This window comes from Liolophura sinensis, chromosome 6 (genome assembly GCF_032854445.1).
Source record: "Liolophura sinensis isolate JHLJ2023 chromosome 6, CUHK_Ljap_v2, whole genome shotgun sequence".
Classification (NCBI taxonomy): Eukaryota; Metazoa; Mollusca; class Polyplacophora; order Chitonida; family Chitonidae; genus Liolophura; species Liolophura sinensis.
In genome coordinates this window covers 82,308,694-82,326,006 of record NC_088300.1, presented here as the reverse complement: position 1 = coordinate 82,326,006, position 17,313 = coordinate 82,308,694, and the positions used below count along the sequence as shown (strand labels likewise).

General features: G+C 48.3%; 1 protein-coding gene across 1 annotated transcript in view; it reads left to right on the top strand.

Moving 5' to 3' along the window:
• LOC135467608 (meiosis 1 arrest protein-like) overlaps nucleotides 1-17,013 on the top strand; it is a 44,729-nt gene extending 27,716 nt beyond the window's left edge. The window contains exon 13 of the mRNA XM_064745382.1: nucleotides 14,777-17,013. Coding sequence (XP_064601452.1) covers nucleotides 14,777-14,908 — 132 coding nt within the window. The 3' untranslated portion in view covers nucleotides 14,909-17,013. The remainder of the gene's footprint in view (nucleotides 1-14,776) is intronic.
• Nucleotides 17,014-17,313: the final 300 nt, after the last annotated feature.

The window sequence follows — 17,313 nt, the reverse complement described above, 5'->3', positions numbered from 1 at the left end:
CGAAGTCTTATACCGGACTCTAAATAGATGTCATTGAGATTGACATCGCCCCCTGCAAAGACCCGTATATCCTCGAGAGAGCTCCGGATGACTGGGTCGCCCTGGGCCTGTAATTTGATCATAAGTCTGAGCTCCTTTCCATCGTGCTCTGCAGGCCATTTTAGTCTCACCCCAGTAATCAAGGAGCAACGGCGCTGAGAGGCCGCGCCAAGTATGATGTTGAAGATAAGTATAGATCCAGGGTTTATTCGTAGCATGGCCATAGATATGGTTTGCGCGCCAAGACGCACGGCCTCTACACCCGGCGCCGCAGATAGTGTGAAGTAACCTCCTCCACCCAAAGCTATATGACACCTTCACATCTACAAACCAATCGGGGTTGCGAGCTCTGGCAAGAACAAAGCGGTCTTCAAAGCGAATTAAAGAGAGTTTTTGTTCTTCAATCACCTCAGACGGCGACCTGCGCTCTTGCTCTACAGAGGATGAGACATCTTCAAGGGAAGCAAACGTGGCAGGTTCTGCTTGCCCCCTCCTGCCCCCCCCCCCTACCCCCCTACCCCCCCAATATTTTTCCGGATGTACTTACCACTTTGAAACTGGAAGGCGTAGATTTTACCTTCCTGGCCTTGAAGTTCGAACTTCGACACATCAGCCAAGTCGCTTAAAGACAGGCACGCAGACCTGGGACCAGCTGCGTCTCCACCATACTCATTGTATTTCTAGGGTAGCACTGAGGTACCCTACATTCATATACTTGCCGTCTTTGTCTAAAAGTGCCACGGTCAAGTGCGTTATATAGTCGGCGCGCAAGGTTTTGTACTGTGGGTTGGGAAATGAAACCGTCTTCCCGCAGTTAATCCCTTCACCAGTCACGGCGATGGCCTGAAGTAGTGTGGAACCGCCACTGAAACCTGAGGTTATTCTCACATTTTCTGAAGTGCTCAGTTCATCTAAATGCACGAAGGCTTCTTTTTGCGGGACCGTTAGATGGCTTATCACCTTCCACAGTCCCCTCTCTAGGCCTATTCCCGTTGGAGAACCCTGAGATGGGGGCAAACTCTAGGAGTGTTATGATGGCATTTCTAGGGAGGGTAAGGACTAGGCGGCCCGTAGCTTCATTTATTTCCAGAGAAACTCCATGCGGGCGGAATATACCCTTGTCCAGCATACAGACATTGTAGTAGCCCTTCGACACTTCAACATATTTGCCATCAAGCAAGAAGCCCACTCCGGAGTAGATATTCACCCAGTTCGGGTAGAATGTTATCTCGCGAAGGGCGGTTTTAAGGCGGCCGTCAAGGTTGTTAAGGGCATGAGGCAGCGTGTGCTGTGCCCCATTTAGAATGTCAGTCAATGTGATGAACGTTTTAGCCACGATGAACAGCGAGACTTACAGGTTCAATAGAGAGGCCACTTACAAGGCCAGGGCATTTCATAGTATCCAAACCCACGCAGAGCAGCTCACGCGATTTGACATCTACATCAATGAAAAGAAGGCCTTTCCAGTCCAGTTCACAGATGTGTTGGCCAAGTACCGGCTGCCACAGATAACCAGCAATGACATTGTTCGGGCCTGGAACACCAATCCTATGCAATTTTGGCAGAACCAAGTGAACTTCGCGGTCTGGTGCGCAACCACGGGCTGTGGCGTCTCTGTAAAAGACCATCTTCTCGCCCCCGACCAACAAATAAGGGCCCTGTACACGTTCCATGTGTATTACCAAGTTAGGCGGATCTTAGAAGAGATCCAGGCCCCCCTGCCGCAAGACAGAGCGTGGGCGGCATTCAAAAACCCCCACGACGAGAGGGCCTATGAGAGGATTTGTAGGGAGTTCCACGTAGATGCGCACACAGACTGGAGGCGCAGGGGGGTGAATCACGGCCTTGGAGTGGCATATTACTATATCATGAGAACGGGCTACAGCCCCATTGGCGATGGGACCTTCGATCCGAGCAGGATGTCGTTCTCTAGAAAGCCTACAGCGCTGCACGTCGACTACATCGAGCAGGACGCCGAGGAGGCTTGGGCGTCGTTCATTGCCGACAAATCCCAAGGATTCACGCAGCTGGGCGTAGAGCGCCTAAACGATTCCATCCGGACATACGTGTGGTCTATTTTAGGCGCCCAAGCACAAACAAGGGCGCATATTCTAGGCACGGGCACAGCCTTCGACGCGCAAAAACAGTTTGCCGCGAACGTTGAAGATGCTATTTCCTCTCTGATCGACCTTCCGTCTGCTATCAGACGCTACCAGGACGTGCTACAGTATTCCGGGAGCACTGTAGACTTTGTGTATGGCATAGGCCTATATCTGGTCCCCAGCGACATGCTTCTGCAGATCGGCCATGTGGCGAACTACAACATCGTCGTGGGCACAGAGGACCAGAAGCTAGGCGCCAATGAGGGTGTGAACGCTAAAGTGCCGCCCACTTTGCACAAGCGCGTACCTTCCCACGGGATCGTTGAGCCACAAGAAAGCGTCCCACCACCCACCACGCGCGTTGCTGCAGCCGAACCCCTTTTTTTTCAAAGGAAAAGAATCACGATGCGGAGAAGACAGCCATCGTTGCCGCTGGGGTTGGTATCAGCTTACTGCTGCTGTGGACTATGCGTTAAATACTTGCGAACAGCCACAAGCATTAGGCCACCTACTGCGACGACTAGAGCCCAGACATTATCGGTCAGCCACCCAGCCGCTTTCCGGAGAAGGTTCAGTAGCCAGGACACGATACTGCCAATAATACCCGGAATCGCAGCGGCAGCCTTCCCAGCCAGCTTGCCAAGGGCGCGCGCCAGGGACTGGAGATGCTTTTTCACCCATTCTTTAAGACCACGCCCGTCGGGTGGAGGTGCCGCCGGACCCACCAGTCAGCGCCAACTTTATCGCTAGCCCCAGTGTCGAGATCGCCATCCCAATTGCCGTGAGAATGGAGACCACGGTTATTCCCTGCTCTCGAAAGAGGGTGTGGACGCGCTCGGCCAGAGTGGTATCCTTGTGTAGGATGCGATCGATCGTCTGTGTTGTCCTCCTTTGTTGTCCTCTTGGGCGTCGCCGAACACCGGATCATCTAAGTCGAAGTCTGCCATAATCCTCGTATTGAACATTGCAAGGTATACCTTCAATACAATAATGGATGCATACGGACACAAGCTAAACCCCTTCAGAACACTCCGTAAGCCTCGGGGGGTGCAAGGTGTACGGCAGTCCTTGGTCGTCACCAACAACCCGAGTAAGATCGACTAGAATCAACAACTCTTGGTCCGCTTCCCCAACCTCGGCCCAAATGACGTCATTGTGCCCGGTACCGTGTTCTTGGCCTTCTCGATCGCGATCATTTCAACCACTGTGGTGTTCGGGAATCTCGGACACGCAGTAGTCAAGAAAACCATGATCAGAATCAGCGGGAATGAGGTAATGTCCATCGACGACTCTGATGTCTTTCATTGCTACTTATGGCTGACCAAAAACGAACGGCGGAATGTGGCCTACCAAGGCATCGGCAGTGAAAGCATGCTTAAACTTCGAGTCGTAGTGGAGGAAGCAGATGACAACGATACTGGAGAAAAAGCCATCGCTGCCGCCAGTTCCACATCCCGCTAGACATTGAGCTTCTAGATAGCCACATGCCATTCTATCAGAGTGCCTTGGCCGACCGACTGGATTACGAACTGACGTTCAACGATTACAGGCGGGTCATCCAGAAAACAGGCGATGACGACGCGACTTACACCATTGATAACATCAGCCTGGAGTTCGATATGGTCACCGAAGAGGAGCTCGCTAGACAGATCCGCACCCAGTTTGGCGGGGGCGTCTCCATTCTGTATGATCGCGTCCTCCGCCACCGAAAGTGTGTGAAGGACAAGTCTGATACTCTCTGGAACATAAACCTGAACACGCCTGCGAGAGCAATGAAGGGCATCCTCATGCTGTCTGAGACTAAAGGAACCCTGTGGAAGAGGAGGTCGGAATCCTTCTACAACCCGAAGATCACCAAAGTAGAAGTCATAATAGAAGGGGTCCCCAATCAGTTGTACAGCCAGGGCATGCGGGTGTACCAGCAATGGGGCGAGGTCCAGAGGTTCTTCACCAGCTCACCCCTACGGAAGTGGGACCCTCAGGTGGCCACGGTCATTAAAGACTTAAGCTTGGCAGACGTCTCCCTGGAAGAGTTCTTGACGCACAAGCACGCCTTCTGGCTTGACCTTCGGCCAAGCGACGATGACAAGCTGCATGGCAGTGGGAGGCGCGTTCTGAACGCCAGCGAGGGGATTACGATACAGGTGACAAAAGAGAGAGAAGATCCCAGCGTTGAACGTATAGCTCTATGTGATCATGGACGCAAAGCTGCACATCCAGAATGGTAGATTCGTTAGCGCGCTTTATTGATGACGCCCACTGCGCGATTATCTGTGGGCAGACAAACTGCGGCAAAACAGTCTTTGTGCTGGACCTGCTTGAGGGCCCTTTCCGCGGTTTCTTTCATCACATTGTGATCCTGTGCCCAACTCTTAAGCATAACGATGCGTACCGGCGGCGATGGATACTGTCTGACCCAGAGGTCTATTGTTTTGACCCCGGCGAGCAGCTAAACGAATGCCTGAGATCTTTCTACAGATTGTTCGAGGGGGAGCCCACCCTATACATCATCGATGATTGTAGCGCGTTGGAGGCGATGAAGAAGAAACAAAAAATGCTGTCATTCATGGCTTTCTCGGGCCGTCATGCAAAGCAAAGCGTCTGGATCCTCACTCAGAAATACAACGCCGTCCTCAAAGACTTTCGCAAGCAGACAAGGTGGGTGGCTTTATTCCACTGCAAAAAGATCGGCACTCGTTCAACGAATGCCTGGAGGAGAACCACATCATCGAGGCCAAGAGTGAAAAGGCAGAGATTCGACAGAAGCTCAAGAACAATCCGCATTCTAAGCTCCTGCTAATGACTGATACGCCCGTAACATCTAAGATTATATATTAGACGTAGACGCCCCTACGTATTAAGCATTGACACCGACGAGCTTATAGACGAGATTCTGGGTGCAGAGGAGGAGCCTGGCCCCAGCCAACAGCCCGGCCCCAGCCAACAAGATGATGCACGGCAGCTCAGGGATAGGCTGGCCGCACTTGCTGTGGGTGGGCAGGCCAAGCGATATCTGGGAAAAGACGTAATAGCCACTGGGATCGACGCCATGAGCGACGAAGACGTTGAAAGGCTGCACTCCCGGTACGAGGCTATGCTCGGTGCGCGGATGGTTAACGGTCTCTGAGGTATGTTCTTGAGATCAAATGTAAGGGCGGCCAGCTGGCTCCTACCAATCCCACCCGAGAATCGACCAATGCTCATGGCACAGCTCGCCACCGACCCATTTGTTGAACAGGCGCTTAGCAGTGCTAGCTGCTGGCTATACTACTGCTATGGTAAGTACTTGGCACTGTTAACCATGGCGCTGACCACTGCTGAGCACTGCTCATTTGAACACCACTGCTGTCCTAGAAATTAGCCGTATGATCCAGAGGAACATGAGTACAATGAATCCGGAAGGTCCGAAGAAAGTGAAGGGGGTGACAGCGGATTCTACGAATGACGGCCCTGCGAAGAATCCCCAAAAAGTCGCTGTGGTTCAAGCGGGTGCTGCAGCGAGAAAGGCCAAGGCTGAAAAGCTCAAGGACGAGCTTCGCGAGGCAAAGGCTGCTTTGCTTGGCGCAGCTGATTCCACCGAAGGAGGCTGCGAAGGAACCAGATTCTACGAAGGCACATCAAATCACCGACTGGAGGGCGCCCTTGGCGTTATTAGGCGTTGGCAGCCTTGCAGTGCTAGTGTTTCTACGCGTGTGGTGCAGCCGCTATACAGCACGAGGTGCAGATATTACACCGCGTGCAGATATCACGCCGCAAGAAAAGAATCTCCATTTGAATACACGTTGCAACCCTTTCTATATATAGCAGCATGGACATCGGCATGGTCATTGCAGATGTAGGACCTGCTAATTAAACAAGGGCTCCTTCCTCCCAATATAATCAAGTAGTAATGGCCTCCATCGCAATGATGATGGGCGGCGCCCTCGTAAACGCTTTGGCCTTCAGCGGGAGCAGCTATATGTTTTCGATGCTTAGGAGGTTCGGTGTTGACGAAGAGCGGAGGCGCCATGACCGCGCTGTAGAGCAGCTCCAAGCCGCCCAGGAAAAATGGGCCAGAAAGCGCACTGAGCGCTTGGACTAAATCAACGATGAACTCTGCCGCCAGGGACATGTTGTCCATACGTTCCGGGATGTCGACGCTGCAATCCGCGAGTATTCTAGGGTCACGGGTAAAACCCTTGCACGCGACGCGCTGCTGGGCTCAGAGCCACAGCTCTCCGATTTCTATGTGCCTAGTGAAGATCAAAAACACCGCAAGATGACCTTCGTCATCCTGGGAATGTGTGTGGTTGGGGGTGTGAGTTACGGAATCGCAAAACTCAGCAAGTAGTCCGAACTGACTCTGCCGGACTCACCGTATGGCAGGCACAATCTTAGTAGTGAGGTGGTTCTGCGCACGCAAATATTCCGCGACGATTAACATCTTTTTCGTCGCAAATCTGTTAGAGGGCTGCTAGAATACTGTGATGACATGGCTAGTAAGGTGTCTGCTCGCCTGGCAAATATCTACTACAGCCCTCGTGGGTACTGGAAGGGTCACGCGGCCATCCAGAAACTTTCCACTGCGGCTAAAGCCTCCGAAGATGTCGTCCGGGCCTGGCTGAAAAAGCAGGCTATCTGGCAGATATACCTGCCTCGCCCCCGAAAAATACCGAGGCCTATGTTGGATGTTTCCACGCCGAATGACATCCACCAAGCCGATCTTCTACTTCTACCACATGATCGGCGAGGCCGGAAGCTGTATAAGTACATGTTGACAGTTGTTGATGTCGCTTCTCGCTACAAGGAGGCGGAACCTCTGGCTACTAAAGATTCCAAAGAAGTCGCTGATGCTCTCTCTCGCATTTACAAGCGGGGACCCCTTCGATGGCCGAAGCTTCTATAAGTTGACCCTGGGCGCGAGTTCATGGGTGCAGTGAGCCAACCGCCGAGGCTGCGTGGATATCCACCGAGACCAAGGCATAGTGGAGCGTTTCAACCGTACTCTGGCTGAGCGGCTCTTTGGACATCAGTACGCCCAGGAGATGCGCCTCCCTCCTGAACAGCGGTCTACTGAATGGGTGGCTCGGCTGCCCTCTGTTGTTGCCGCTCTGAATAACGAGACAATGAGACTGATCGGTGAAAAGCTGAAAGACACCATCAAGGCAAAAGGGGTGCCCCATAAGCCTTCCTCGGCGGTTCCAGGTCGTCCCGTTGGACTTAATGAGCGAAAGATCCCCGAGGGTGTTGGCGTTCGTTATCTCTATCAGCCTGGAGAGCTGGAGGGTGGCCGCCGTCGCGCGACTGATCCTGTCTGGTCTCTAGAGATATATCGGCTTGGGCGCTCTGTCACAAAGCCTAATGAACCCGTGCTGTACTATCTAGACGATACATCGGATGGCCCGCGACGGGGATTCGTTTGTGAGGAGTTGCTTATAATGCCTCTCGATACTCAGACTTTGAGCTTACTGTAGAAAGCCTCTTTGGGTGGGAGGCTGGACTCGTCAAAGCACTTCCAGGAGTCCATATACCCATAGGGGTAGACACCCTTGCGCATGAGTAGCTTTCGTTTTTCTTCGGCGGGCTCATACCGGGCTGTGATGTGGAAAGCCTCAGGTTTGTTGGCCTCAACCAGATTGTCAAGGGAAGTCGGTAAGAATTGAACACTGTCGATGAAGTGGAGCTGCCCCAGCGAGAAGGAGATGTACTTTTCCGTGTTGTTGGGGATGCAGGAGATGCGGCCCTCCACCTTACTTATGGCTTGCATCTGGAGGTGCCCGTCGTAGCCCCGTAGGTTGTGGAAGACTACTGGTATGGCTGTCTTGGGACCCAGCCGATACTTTAGGTTGCATGCGTTATGGGCCACGCCTCTGTACTTGCCGGTGATATGGCAGTGATCGCGCACAGAATCGGCGCCTAGAGACTTCTCACACACGTGGCAGGTTGCGGCGTTGTTGTGGGCCTGCCAGTCCTGGGGAGTCATCCTCATGGATATAGGGTTAGCTAGAACATTTTGGATTTCCCGCTCCTCCTGCCCTAGAGCTCTGAGGAAGTGTTGCGTCGCGTCAGAGGCTCTGTATTCCACAGGAGGTTTTGTGTCGCAATGCACCACAACATAGCAGTAACTGCAGGGCTTGTGGTGCTGAGTCTTTTGAGTGCTGCTCTCTGTAGGTGACGGCGGCGGGCCTTCAACCTTTCTGGTCAGCCTCGAAGTCGGCATATATGATGAACGGGGGCCGGTAGCTGTTTGTGGTGGTTCTGAAAGGTGAACTTGTTTTCCCCCTCCTGGGGCATTTCCACCTTCACCGCCATCTGGCCAACCCCTCGGCATTCCGGCTTATGCGCCTCGAGCTTGTCCTCCCTTTTGTAACCGTGTAGACAGCGCTCGCAGAAGTGTTTGCGATTTCGTGTCTTACTTTCTTGGAAAAGGAGACGATCGAGATCTTTTATCCACGTATAATGGAATTTGCCTGCCTTCCCAATCAGCAGCAGATTGATTCAGGGCGTGTCGCCGGGCTGCTTGCTGAGACGATGCACGATCACACCCTTGTCCCACCCGAACACGTTGATGGCGAGGTCGTTCTTTTCCTCCACTTTAGGGATCTGAGAGATGGGCGTTGGGGTGTCGATCCCCCAAAGTCAAGACCATCATTGGTGGGATACTTTGTTGGTGTCTGAGGGTCCCGGGCGGCAGATCGGAGTGCCAATCGGAGGCAGTCGTCGTCTTCGTCTTCACATTGATGACTGCTTTCTTGTTACTCACAGCTGCAGGTAGGGATGTAGGACCCGCCTCTCAGTGGTTGATACCCATGTCAAGCCAGTGTTTGCACGCTATTGACAACCCACCCTGACCCTCGCTGTGTCCATTTTTGCAGCACCTCCTGGATGGTGGGGAAGGCCCTATCTAGAGCCCCGTCAATGTCACCAGCCTCTAAGAGGGCCTCCTGTTTGCTGTAGAGTACTGGGCTGGTATACTCTTAACTGCCATCGGCGTGGGCTTTTCGCAGCTGAACCCTGAGGCCTAGTTGGAACTTAACCCCGCTGAGTACCAGGATCTCTTCTTCTAGCTTCTGGCGACTAATGGCTCGAATTTCTTCTAAGAAGGCTATTGGGTCCGTCCAAACACCTTCGGGTACGCCCATCTCCCAGGCCCGGAGGAGATTCCTTATAGCCCGGCCGGTGTTAGTGAATTCTAGTTTCTTTTCGCCCAGTATTCTGCCTAGCAATTCATCCAACTCCTCGTTACTGAGGAGGTTCTTGGCGTCTTGCTTCAACCCCTCATTACTGAGCGGGTTTTTGACGTCTTGCTTCAACTCCTCGTTACTTCGGGAGTTCAACTCAGCCACAGCCATTTTATGCCTGTCGAGGATCCCCTGCAATTCTTCCAAGGCATTGCGGGACCATGGGTACTTGGGCCGCACACCTAGGAGCATCTGAAACTCCTCCCGTAGTGCTCGCGCTTTTTTATGGTGGTTCATTGTACGCTTCGGTGTAACTATGCACACGACTCTCTAATTGTAAATTCCTATAGCCGCCAGCCGTTTGAACTCTTCCAAGAAAGCCTTGTGCCTTCACTTCCTTTCACGCGTCTGGACCTTATTAAGTCCGCAGGCCATGCAAAGCCGAAACCAGTTTTTAACGCCCCGACCACAGCTAATACATGGCTGGGTGCCAGGACCCTGCCGCAGACGGTATAGGTGACCCCCGCAGTACTCCCCCAGACAACTCTTACCACAGAGCTCCGTGGAGCCGATGAGAAGCCACCGGCAGTTATTGTAACTCTTTCGCATGTTGTATAGACGCTTCGTGTAGAAGCATACCCGATGCGGTGGGTATGTCTAATACAACCCCAGATTGGGCTTGGGGTCTTTATTTTGTTCTGGGGAGGGCCCGAAGGGGTGGTGGTCCAGAACCTATAGTGTGTATACTAGAACTTCTGGACGTCGCCGGGAATGGGGGCTGGGAGCCTCTATTTTCCAAGGGGAGGGTGCGCCAGAACCCCTATTCCCTATACTACTTATGCTGTTTTCCTTATTTGACTGAGATTACCAGTGTATTCCATGACTAGAGAGATTTTGTGCTGTCTTCCTTATGTGAGTGAGATTACTCGTATTTTATGACTGGAGAGACTGTGTGTTGTTTTCTTTATTGTACTGAGAATACCAGTATATTCCATCATGACTAGAGAGAGTGTATGCTGTTTTCCTTATGTGACTGAGATTACCAGTATATTCCATGAGTAGAGAGACTTTGTGTTGTCTTCCTTATCTGAATGAGATTACCAGTATATTATGACTAGAGAGACTTTGTGTTGTCTTCCTTATGTGACTCAGATTACCAGTATATTCCATGACTAGAGACTGTATGCTGTGTATTCATTATGTGACTGAAGCTACCAGTATATTATGACTAGAGAGACTTTGTGTTGTCTTCCTTATGTGACTGAGGTAACCAGTACGTTCCATGACTAGAGACTGTGTGCTGTTTTCCTTATATGACTGAGGCTACCAGGCCATTCCATGACTAGAGAGACTGTATGCTGAGTTCCCTATGTGACTGAGATTACCAGCATATTCCATGACTAGAGAGACTGTATGCTGTCTTCCTTATATGACTGAGTTTACTAGGCGATTCCATGACTATCGTGTCAGTGTGCTATTTTCCTTATGTGACTGATGTTACCAGCCCGTTCCATGACTAGAGACTGTGTGCTGTCTTCCTTATATGACTGAGATTACCAGTATATTCTATGACTAGAGACTGTGCTGTTTTCCTTATGTGACTGAGATTACAAGTATATTCCAGGACTAGAGACTGTGTGCTGACTTCCTTATGTGACTGAGATTACCAGCATATACCATGACTAGAAACTGTGTGTTGATTTCCTTGTGTGACTGCGATTATCAGAATATTCCATGACTAGAGACTGTGTGTTGTTTTCCTTATGTGACTGAGACTACCAGCATATCCCATGACTAGAGGGACTGTGTGCTGTTTTCCTTATGTGACTGAGATTACCAGCTTATTCTGTGTGCTTTTTTCCTTATATTACTGAGGTTACCAGTACATTCCATGACAAGAGAGTGTGTGCTGTTTTCCTTATGTGATTGAGATTACAAGCATTTTCCATGACTAGAGAGACTGTGTGCTGTCTTCCTTATGTGACTGAGATTACCAGTGTATACCATGACTAGAAGGACTGTGTGCTGTCTTTCTTATGTGACTGTGGTTACCAGTATGCCCCATGAGTAGAGACTGTGTGCTGTTTTCCTTATATGACTGAGGCTACCGGGCCATTCCATGACTAGAGAGACCGTATGCTGAGTTCCCTATGTGACTGAGATTACCAGCATATTCCATGACTTGAGAGTGTGTGCTGTTTTCCTTATGTGATTGAGATTACAAGCATGTTCCATGACTAGAGAGACTGTGTGCTGACTTCCTTACGTGACTGAGATTACCAACATAATCCATGGCTAGAGAGACTGTGTGCTGTCTTTCTTACGTGACTGAGGTTACCAGTGCGCTCCATGACTAGAGACTGTGTGCTGTCTTCCTTATGTGACTGAGATTACCAGCATATTCCATGATTAGAGACTGTGTGCTGACTTCCTTGTGTGACTGAGATTACCAGCATATTCCATGACTAGAGACTGTGCTGTCTTCCTCATGTGACTGAGATTACAAGTATATTCCATGACTAGAGACTGTGTGCTGACTTCCTTATGTGACTGAGATTACCAGCATATACCATGACTAGGGAGGCTGTGTGCTGATTTCCTTATGTGACTGAGAATACCAGTATATTCTATGACTAGAGACTGTGCTGTTTTCCTTATGTGACTGAGATTACAAGTATATTCCAGGACTAGAGACTGTGTGCTGACTTCCTTATGTGACTGAGATTACCAGCATATACCATGACTAGAAACTGTGTGCTGATTTCCTTGTGTGACTGCGAGTATCAGAATATTCCATGACTAGAGACTGTGCTGATTTCCTTATGTGACTGAGATTACCAGTATATTCTATGACTAGAGACTGTGCTGTTTTCCTTATGTGACTGAGATTACAAGTATATTCCAGGACTGGAGACTGTGTGCTGACTTCCTTATGTGACTGAGACTACCAACACATACCATGACTAGAGACTGTGTGCTGTCTTCCTTATGTGACTGAGATTACCAGTATGTTGCATGACTAGAGAGACTGTGTGCTATCTTCCTTATATGACTGAGATTACAAGTATATTCTATGACTAGAGAGACGGTGTGCTGTCTTCCTTATGTGACTGAGATTATCAGCATATTCCATGACTATAGACTGTGTTGTCTTCCTTATGTGACTGAGATTACCAGCATATCTCATGACTAGAGACTGTGCTGATTTTCTTGTGACTGAGATTACCAGCATATTCCATGACTATAGACTGTGTGCTGCCTTCCTTATGTTACTGAGATTACCAGCATATCTCATGACTAGAGACTGTGCTGTCTTCTTTATGTGACTGAGATTACCAGCATATTCCATGACTAGAGACTGTGCTGATTTTCTTGTGACTGAGATTACCAGCATATCTCATGACTATAGACTGTGTGCTGCCTTCCTTATGTTACTGAGATTACCAGCATATCTCATGACTAGAGACTGTGCTGTCTTCTTTATGTGACTGAGATTACCAGCATATCTCATGACTAGAGACTGTGCTGATTTTCTTGTGACTGAGATTACCAGCATATTCCATGACTATAGACTGTGTGCTGCCTTCCTTATGTTACTGAGATTACCAGCATATCTCATGACTAGAGACTGTGCTGTCTTCTTTATGCGACTGAGATTACCAGCATATCTTATGACTAGAGACTGTGCTGTCTTCTTTATGTGTCTGAGATTACCAGCATATTCCATGACTAGAGACTGTGCTGTCTTCTTTATGTGACTGAGATTACCAGCATATCTCATGACTAGAGACTGTGCTGTCTTCTTTATGCGACTGAGATTACCAGCATATCTCATGACTAGAGACTGTGCTGTCTTCCTTATGTGACTGAGATTACCAGCATATCTCATGACTAGAGACTGTGCTGTTTTCTTTATGTGACTGAGATTACCAGCATATCTCATGACTATAGACTGTGTGCTTTCTTCTTTATGTGACTGAGATTACCAGCATATCTCATGACTAGAGACTGTGCTGTCTTCTTATGTGACTGAGATTACCAGCATATCTCATGACTAGAGACTGTGCTGTCTTCTTTATGTGACTGAGATTACCAGCATATTCCATGACTATAGACTGTGTGCTGACTTCCTTAAGTGACTGAGATTACCAGCATATCTCATGACTAGAGACTGTGCTGTCTTCCTTATGTTACTGAGATTACCAGCATATTCCATGACTAGAGACTGTGCTGTCTTCTTTATGTGACTGAGATTACCAGCATATCTCATGACTAGAGACTGTGCTGTCTTCTTTATGTGACTGAGATTACCAGCATATTCCATGACTATAGACTGTATGCTGACTTCCTTATGTGACTGAGATTACCAGCATATCTCATGACTAGAGACTGTGCTGTCTTCTTTATGTGACTGAGATTACCAGCATATCTCATGACTATAGACTGTGTGCTGTCTTCCTTATGTTACTGAGATTACCAGCATATCTCATGACTAGAGACTGTGCTGTCTTCTTTATGCGACTGAGATTACCAGCATATCTCATGACTAGAGACCGTGCTGTCTTCTTTATGTGACTGAGATTACCAGCATATTCCATGACTAGAGACCTGTGCTGATTTTCTTGTGACTGAGATTACCAGCATATCTCATGACTATAGACTGTGTGCTGCCTTCCTTATGTTACTGAGATTTACCAGCATATCTCATGGACTAGAGACTGTGCTGTCTTCTTTATGTGACTGAGATTACCAGCATATCTCATGACTAGAGACTGTGCTGATTTTCTTGTGACTGAGATTACCAGCATATCTCATGACTAGAGACTGTGCTGTCTTCTTTATGTGACTGAGATTACCAGCATATCTCATGACTATAGACTGTGTTCTGACTTCCTTATGTGACTGAGATTACCAGCATATTCCATGACTATAGACTGTGTGCTGTCTTCCTTATGTGACTGAGATTACCAGCATATCTCATGACTAGAGACTGTGCTGTCTTCTTTATGTGACTGAGATTACCAGCATATCTCATGACTATAGACTGTGTTCTGACTTCCTTATGTGACTGAGATTACCAGCATATTCCATGACTAGACTGTGCTGTCTTCTTTATGTGACTGAGATTACCAGCATATTCCATGACTATAGACTGTGTTGTCTTCCTTGTTACTGAGATTACCGGCATATTCCATGACTATAGACTGTGTTGTCTTCCTTATGTGACTGAGATTACCAGCATATTCCATGACTATAGACTGTGTTGTCTTCCTTATGTGACTGAGATTACCAGCATATCTCATGACTAGAGAGACTTCTAGCTGATGATCCTAAATCCACAGTACATGTAGTGGAAAATGAGCTGAATTCAAATGATGTGCCAAGTTATTCACCTAGCCTTAATAAATTCTCAGTACACTTGAATAGATAATGGTACTTTCATCATTATTTTGTCGTATTGTTCTGTCTTTGTAGACCCCTTCCTTATGTGGGAAGAGCAGTGAGGCGAGGACTCGTTTGCAGCCTGGAGCTCCTATGACCTTCAAACATGCCTATCCTCTAGGATCTCTGCCATCATCTCACGCCTCATTCCCAACAAAATTGTAACAGATCTGCAGAACTGCAACACACTGCACTGCAAGACTTGGTAGTACAACTCTACATGTAGGTTGCTTAACTGCAAGATTTGGCAGCAGAGCTGTAACATGCTTTACTGCAAGATTTGACCTCCCACCTGTCACAAACTTCAGTGTAATAATATCACTGAAGAAATGTACTTAGTGGAAGATTTAGCAGTCACATTAGTTTTGTGTAAATAATTAAGACAAAGACTGGTATTAAGATTTGAGTGTGGCTTAACATCCATAATTACATGTGTGAACATCCTGCCCGAGAACAGTAGATGGATTTGAACCACCTGCCCAAGAACAGTAAAAGGATTTGAACAACCTGCCCAAGAACAGTAAAAGAATTTGAACAACCTGCCCGAGAACAGTAGATGGATTTGAACAACCTGCTCAAGAACAGTAAAAGGATTTGAACAACCTGCCCGAGAACAGTAGGATTTGAACAACCTGCCCAAGAACAGTAGAAGGATTTGAACAACCTGCCCAAGAACAGTAGAAGCCTCCGGATGTCCAAGTTCTTCATACTACAAATGACTGCTTATTGACTGCTACAAATGTACATAGATTTGTAATTGTGTGATGGTATTCAGAGTAAATGGGTTATCTAGAGGTGAAATCTGTCACAAAGCTCCATCCCAGATGAACCCTGAACCAGCACCTAGTCTGCCAGTGATGAAATCCTGCTGACTTGCATGTACCACAGTTCTACATTCAGCATGGTTGTAAAAAAAGTCAGCCTTGCCATAACTTTTATTTTAAATCTTTCTAAGTTAATATCTATTTAGTTGGATGGAGATGTACACCATACTCAAGAATATTATACACTGTATTTATATGATGTTAAGTCAGGTTTGGATGGAAATAAGAGGTTCTAACCCAAGGGGAAAAGCATTATGCACCTGGCCCAGTGTAACCAAATTTCCACTCCACGTCCATTAGACCAGTGGGGGCACCATGTCCCATTAACTGTGACACATCTTTAAAGTGAGGTTAATCTGTACATCCATTTTACAAGGGTTAGAGGTCATGTCTGGCTAACTTTAAGAGCATTACAGTGAGGCTACACTGTACATCCAGTTAACAAGGATTAGAGGTTATGTCTGGCTAACTTTGACAGCATTACATTGAGGCTACACCGTACATCCATTTGACAAGGGTTAGAGGTCATGTCTGGCTACCTTTGACAGCACTGCAGTGAGGTTACACTGTACATCCAGTTAACAAGGGTTTTGGGGTCATGTCTGGCTGTGACATAGCGTTACAATGAGGTGACACTGTACTTCCATTTGACAAGGGTTAGAGGTCATGTCTGGCTAACTGTGACACAGCATTACAGTGAGGCAACACCGTACATCGATTTGACAGTGGTTTGGGATCTGTCCAGCTAAATGTGACACAGCGTTACAGTGAGGCTACACTGTACATCCATTTTGACAACGGTTTGGGGTCTCTCCAGGTAACTGTGACACAGCACTACAGTGAGGCTACCCTGTACATCCATTTAACAAGGGTTAAAGGTCATGTTTGGCCAACTGTGACATCATTAGAATGAGGCTACACTGTACATCCATTTGAAGGGTTGGGGGTAACATATCTGGCTAACTGGCCAGTGTTACAGTCAAGCTACACGGTACATCCAGGTAATAATCGTTTGGGGCCATGTTCAGCTAACAGTGACACAGCATTACAGTGAGGCAACACTGTACTTCCATTTGACAAGGGCAAGAGGTCATGTGTGGCTAACTGTGACACATCGTTACAATGAGCCTACACTGTACATCCATTTGACAATGGTTGGCTGTCATGTCTTTCTAACTTTGACACAGCCTTACAGTGAGGCTACTTTGTACATCCATTTAACAAGGGTCAGGGGTCATGTCTGGCTGTGACACAGCATTACAATGAGCCTACATGGCACATCTGTGTGATAAGCTGAGGTTCAGAGGTCATGTCTGGCTAACTGTGACACAGTGTTACAGTGAAGCTACACTTTACATCCATTTGACAGAGGTTAGGGGTCATGTCTGGCTGTGACACAGCATTACAATGAGCCTACACGGTACATCTGTTTGATAAGCTGAGGGTCAGAGGGTCATGTCTGGGCTAACTGTGACACAGCGTTTACAGTGAAGCTACACTTTAGATCCATTTGACAGAGGTTAGGGGTCATGTCTGACTAACTGTGACACGGCATTACCATGAGGCTACACTTTGCATCCATTTGACAATGGTTGGGGGGGCCTGTCCAGCTAAATGTGACACAGCATTACAATGAGGCTACACTGTAACATCCATTTGGCAATGGTCAGAGGTCATGTCTGGCTAACTGTGACACAGCGTTACAGTGACGCTACACTTTAGATCCAATTGACAGAGGTTAGGGGG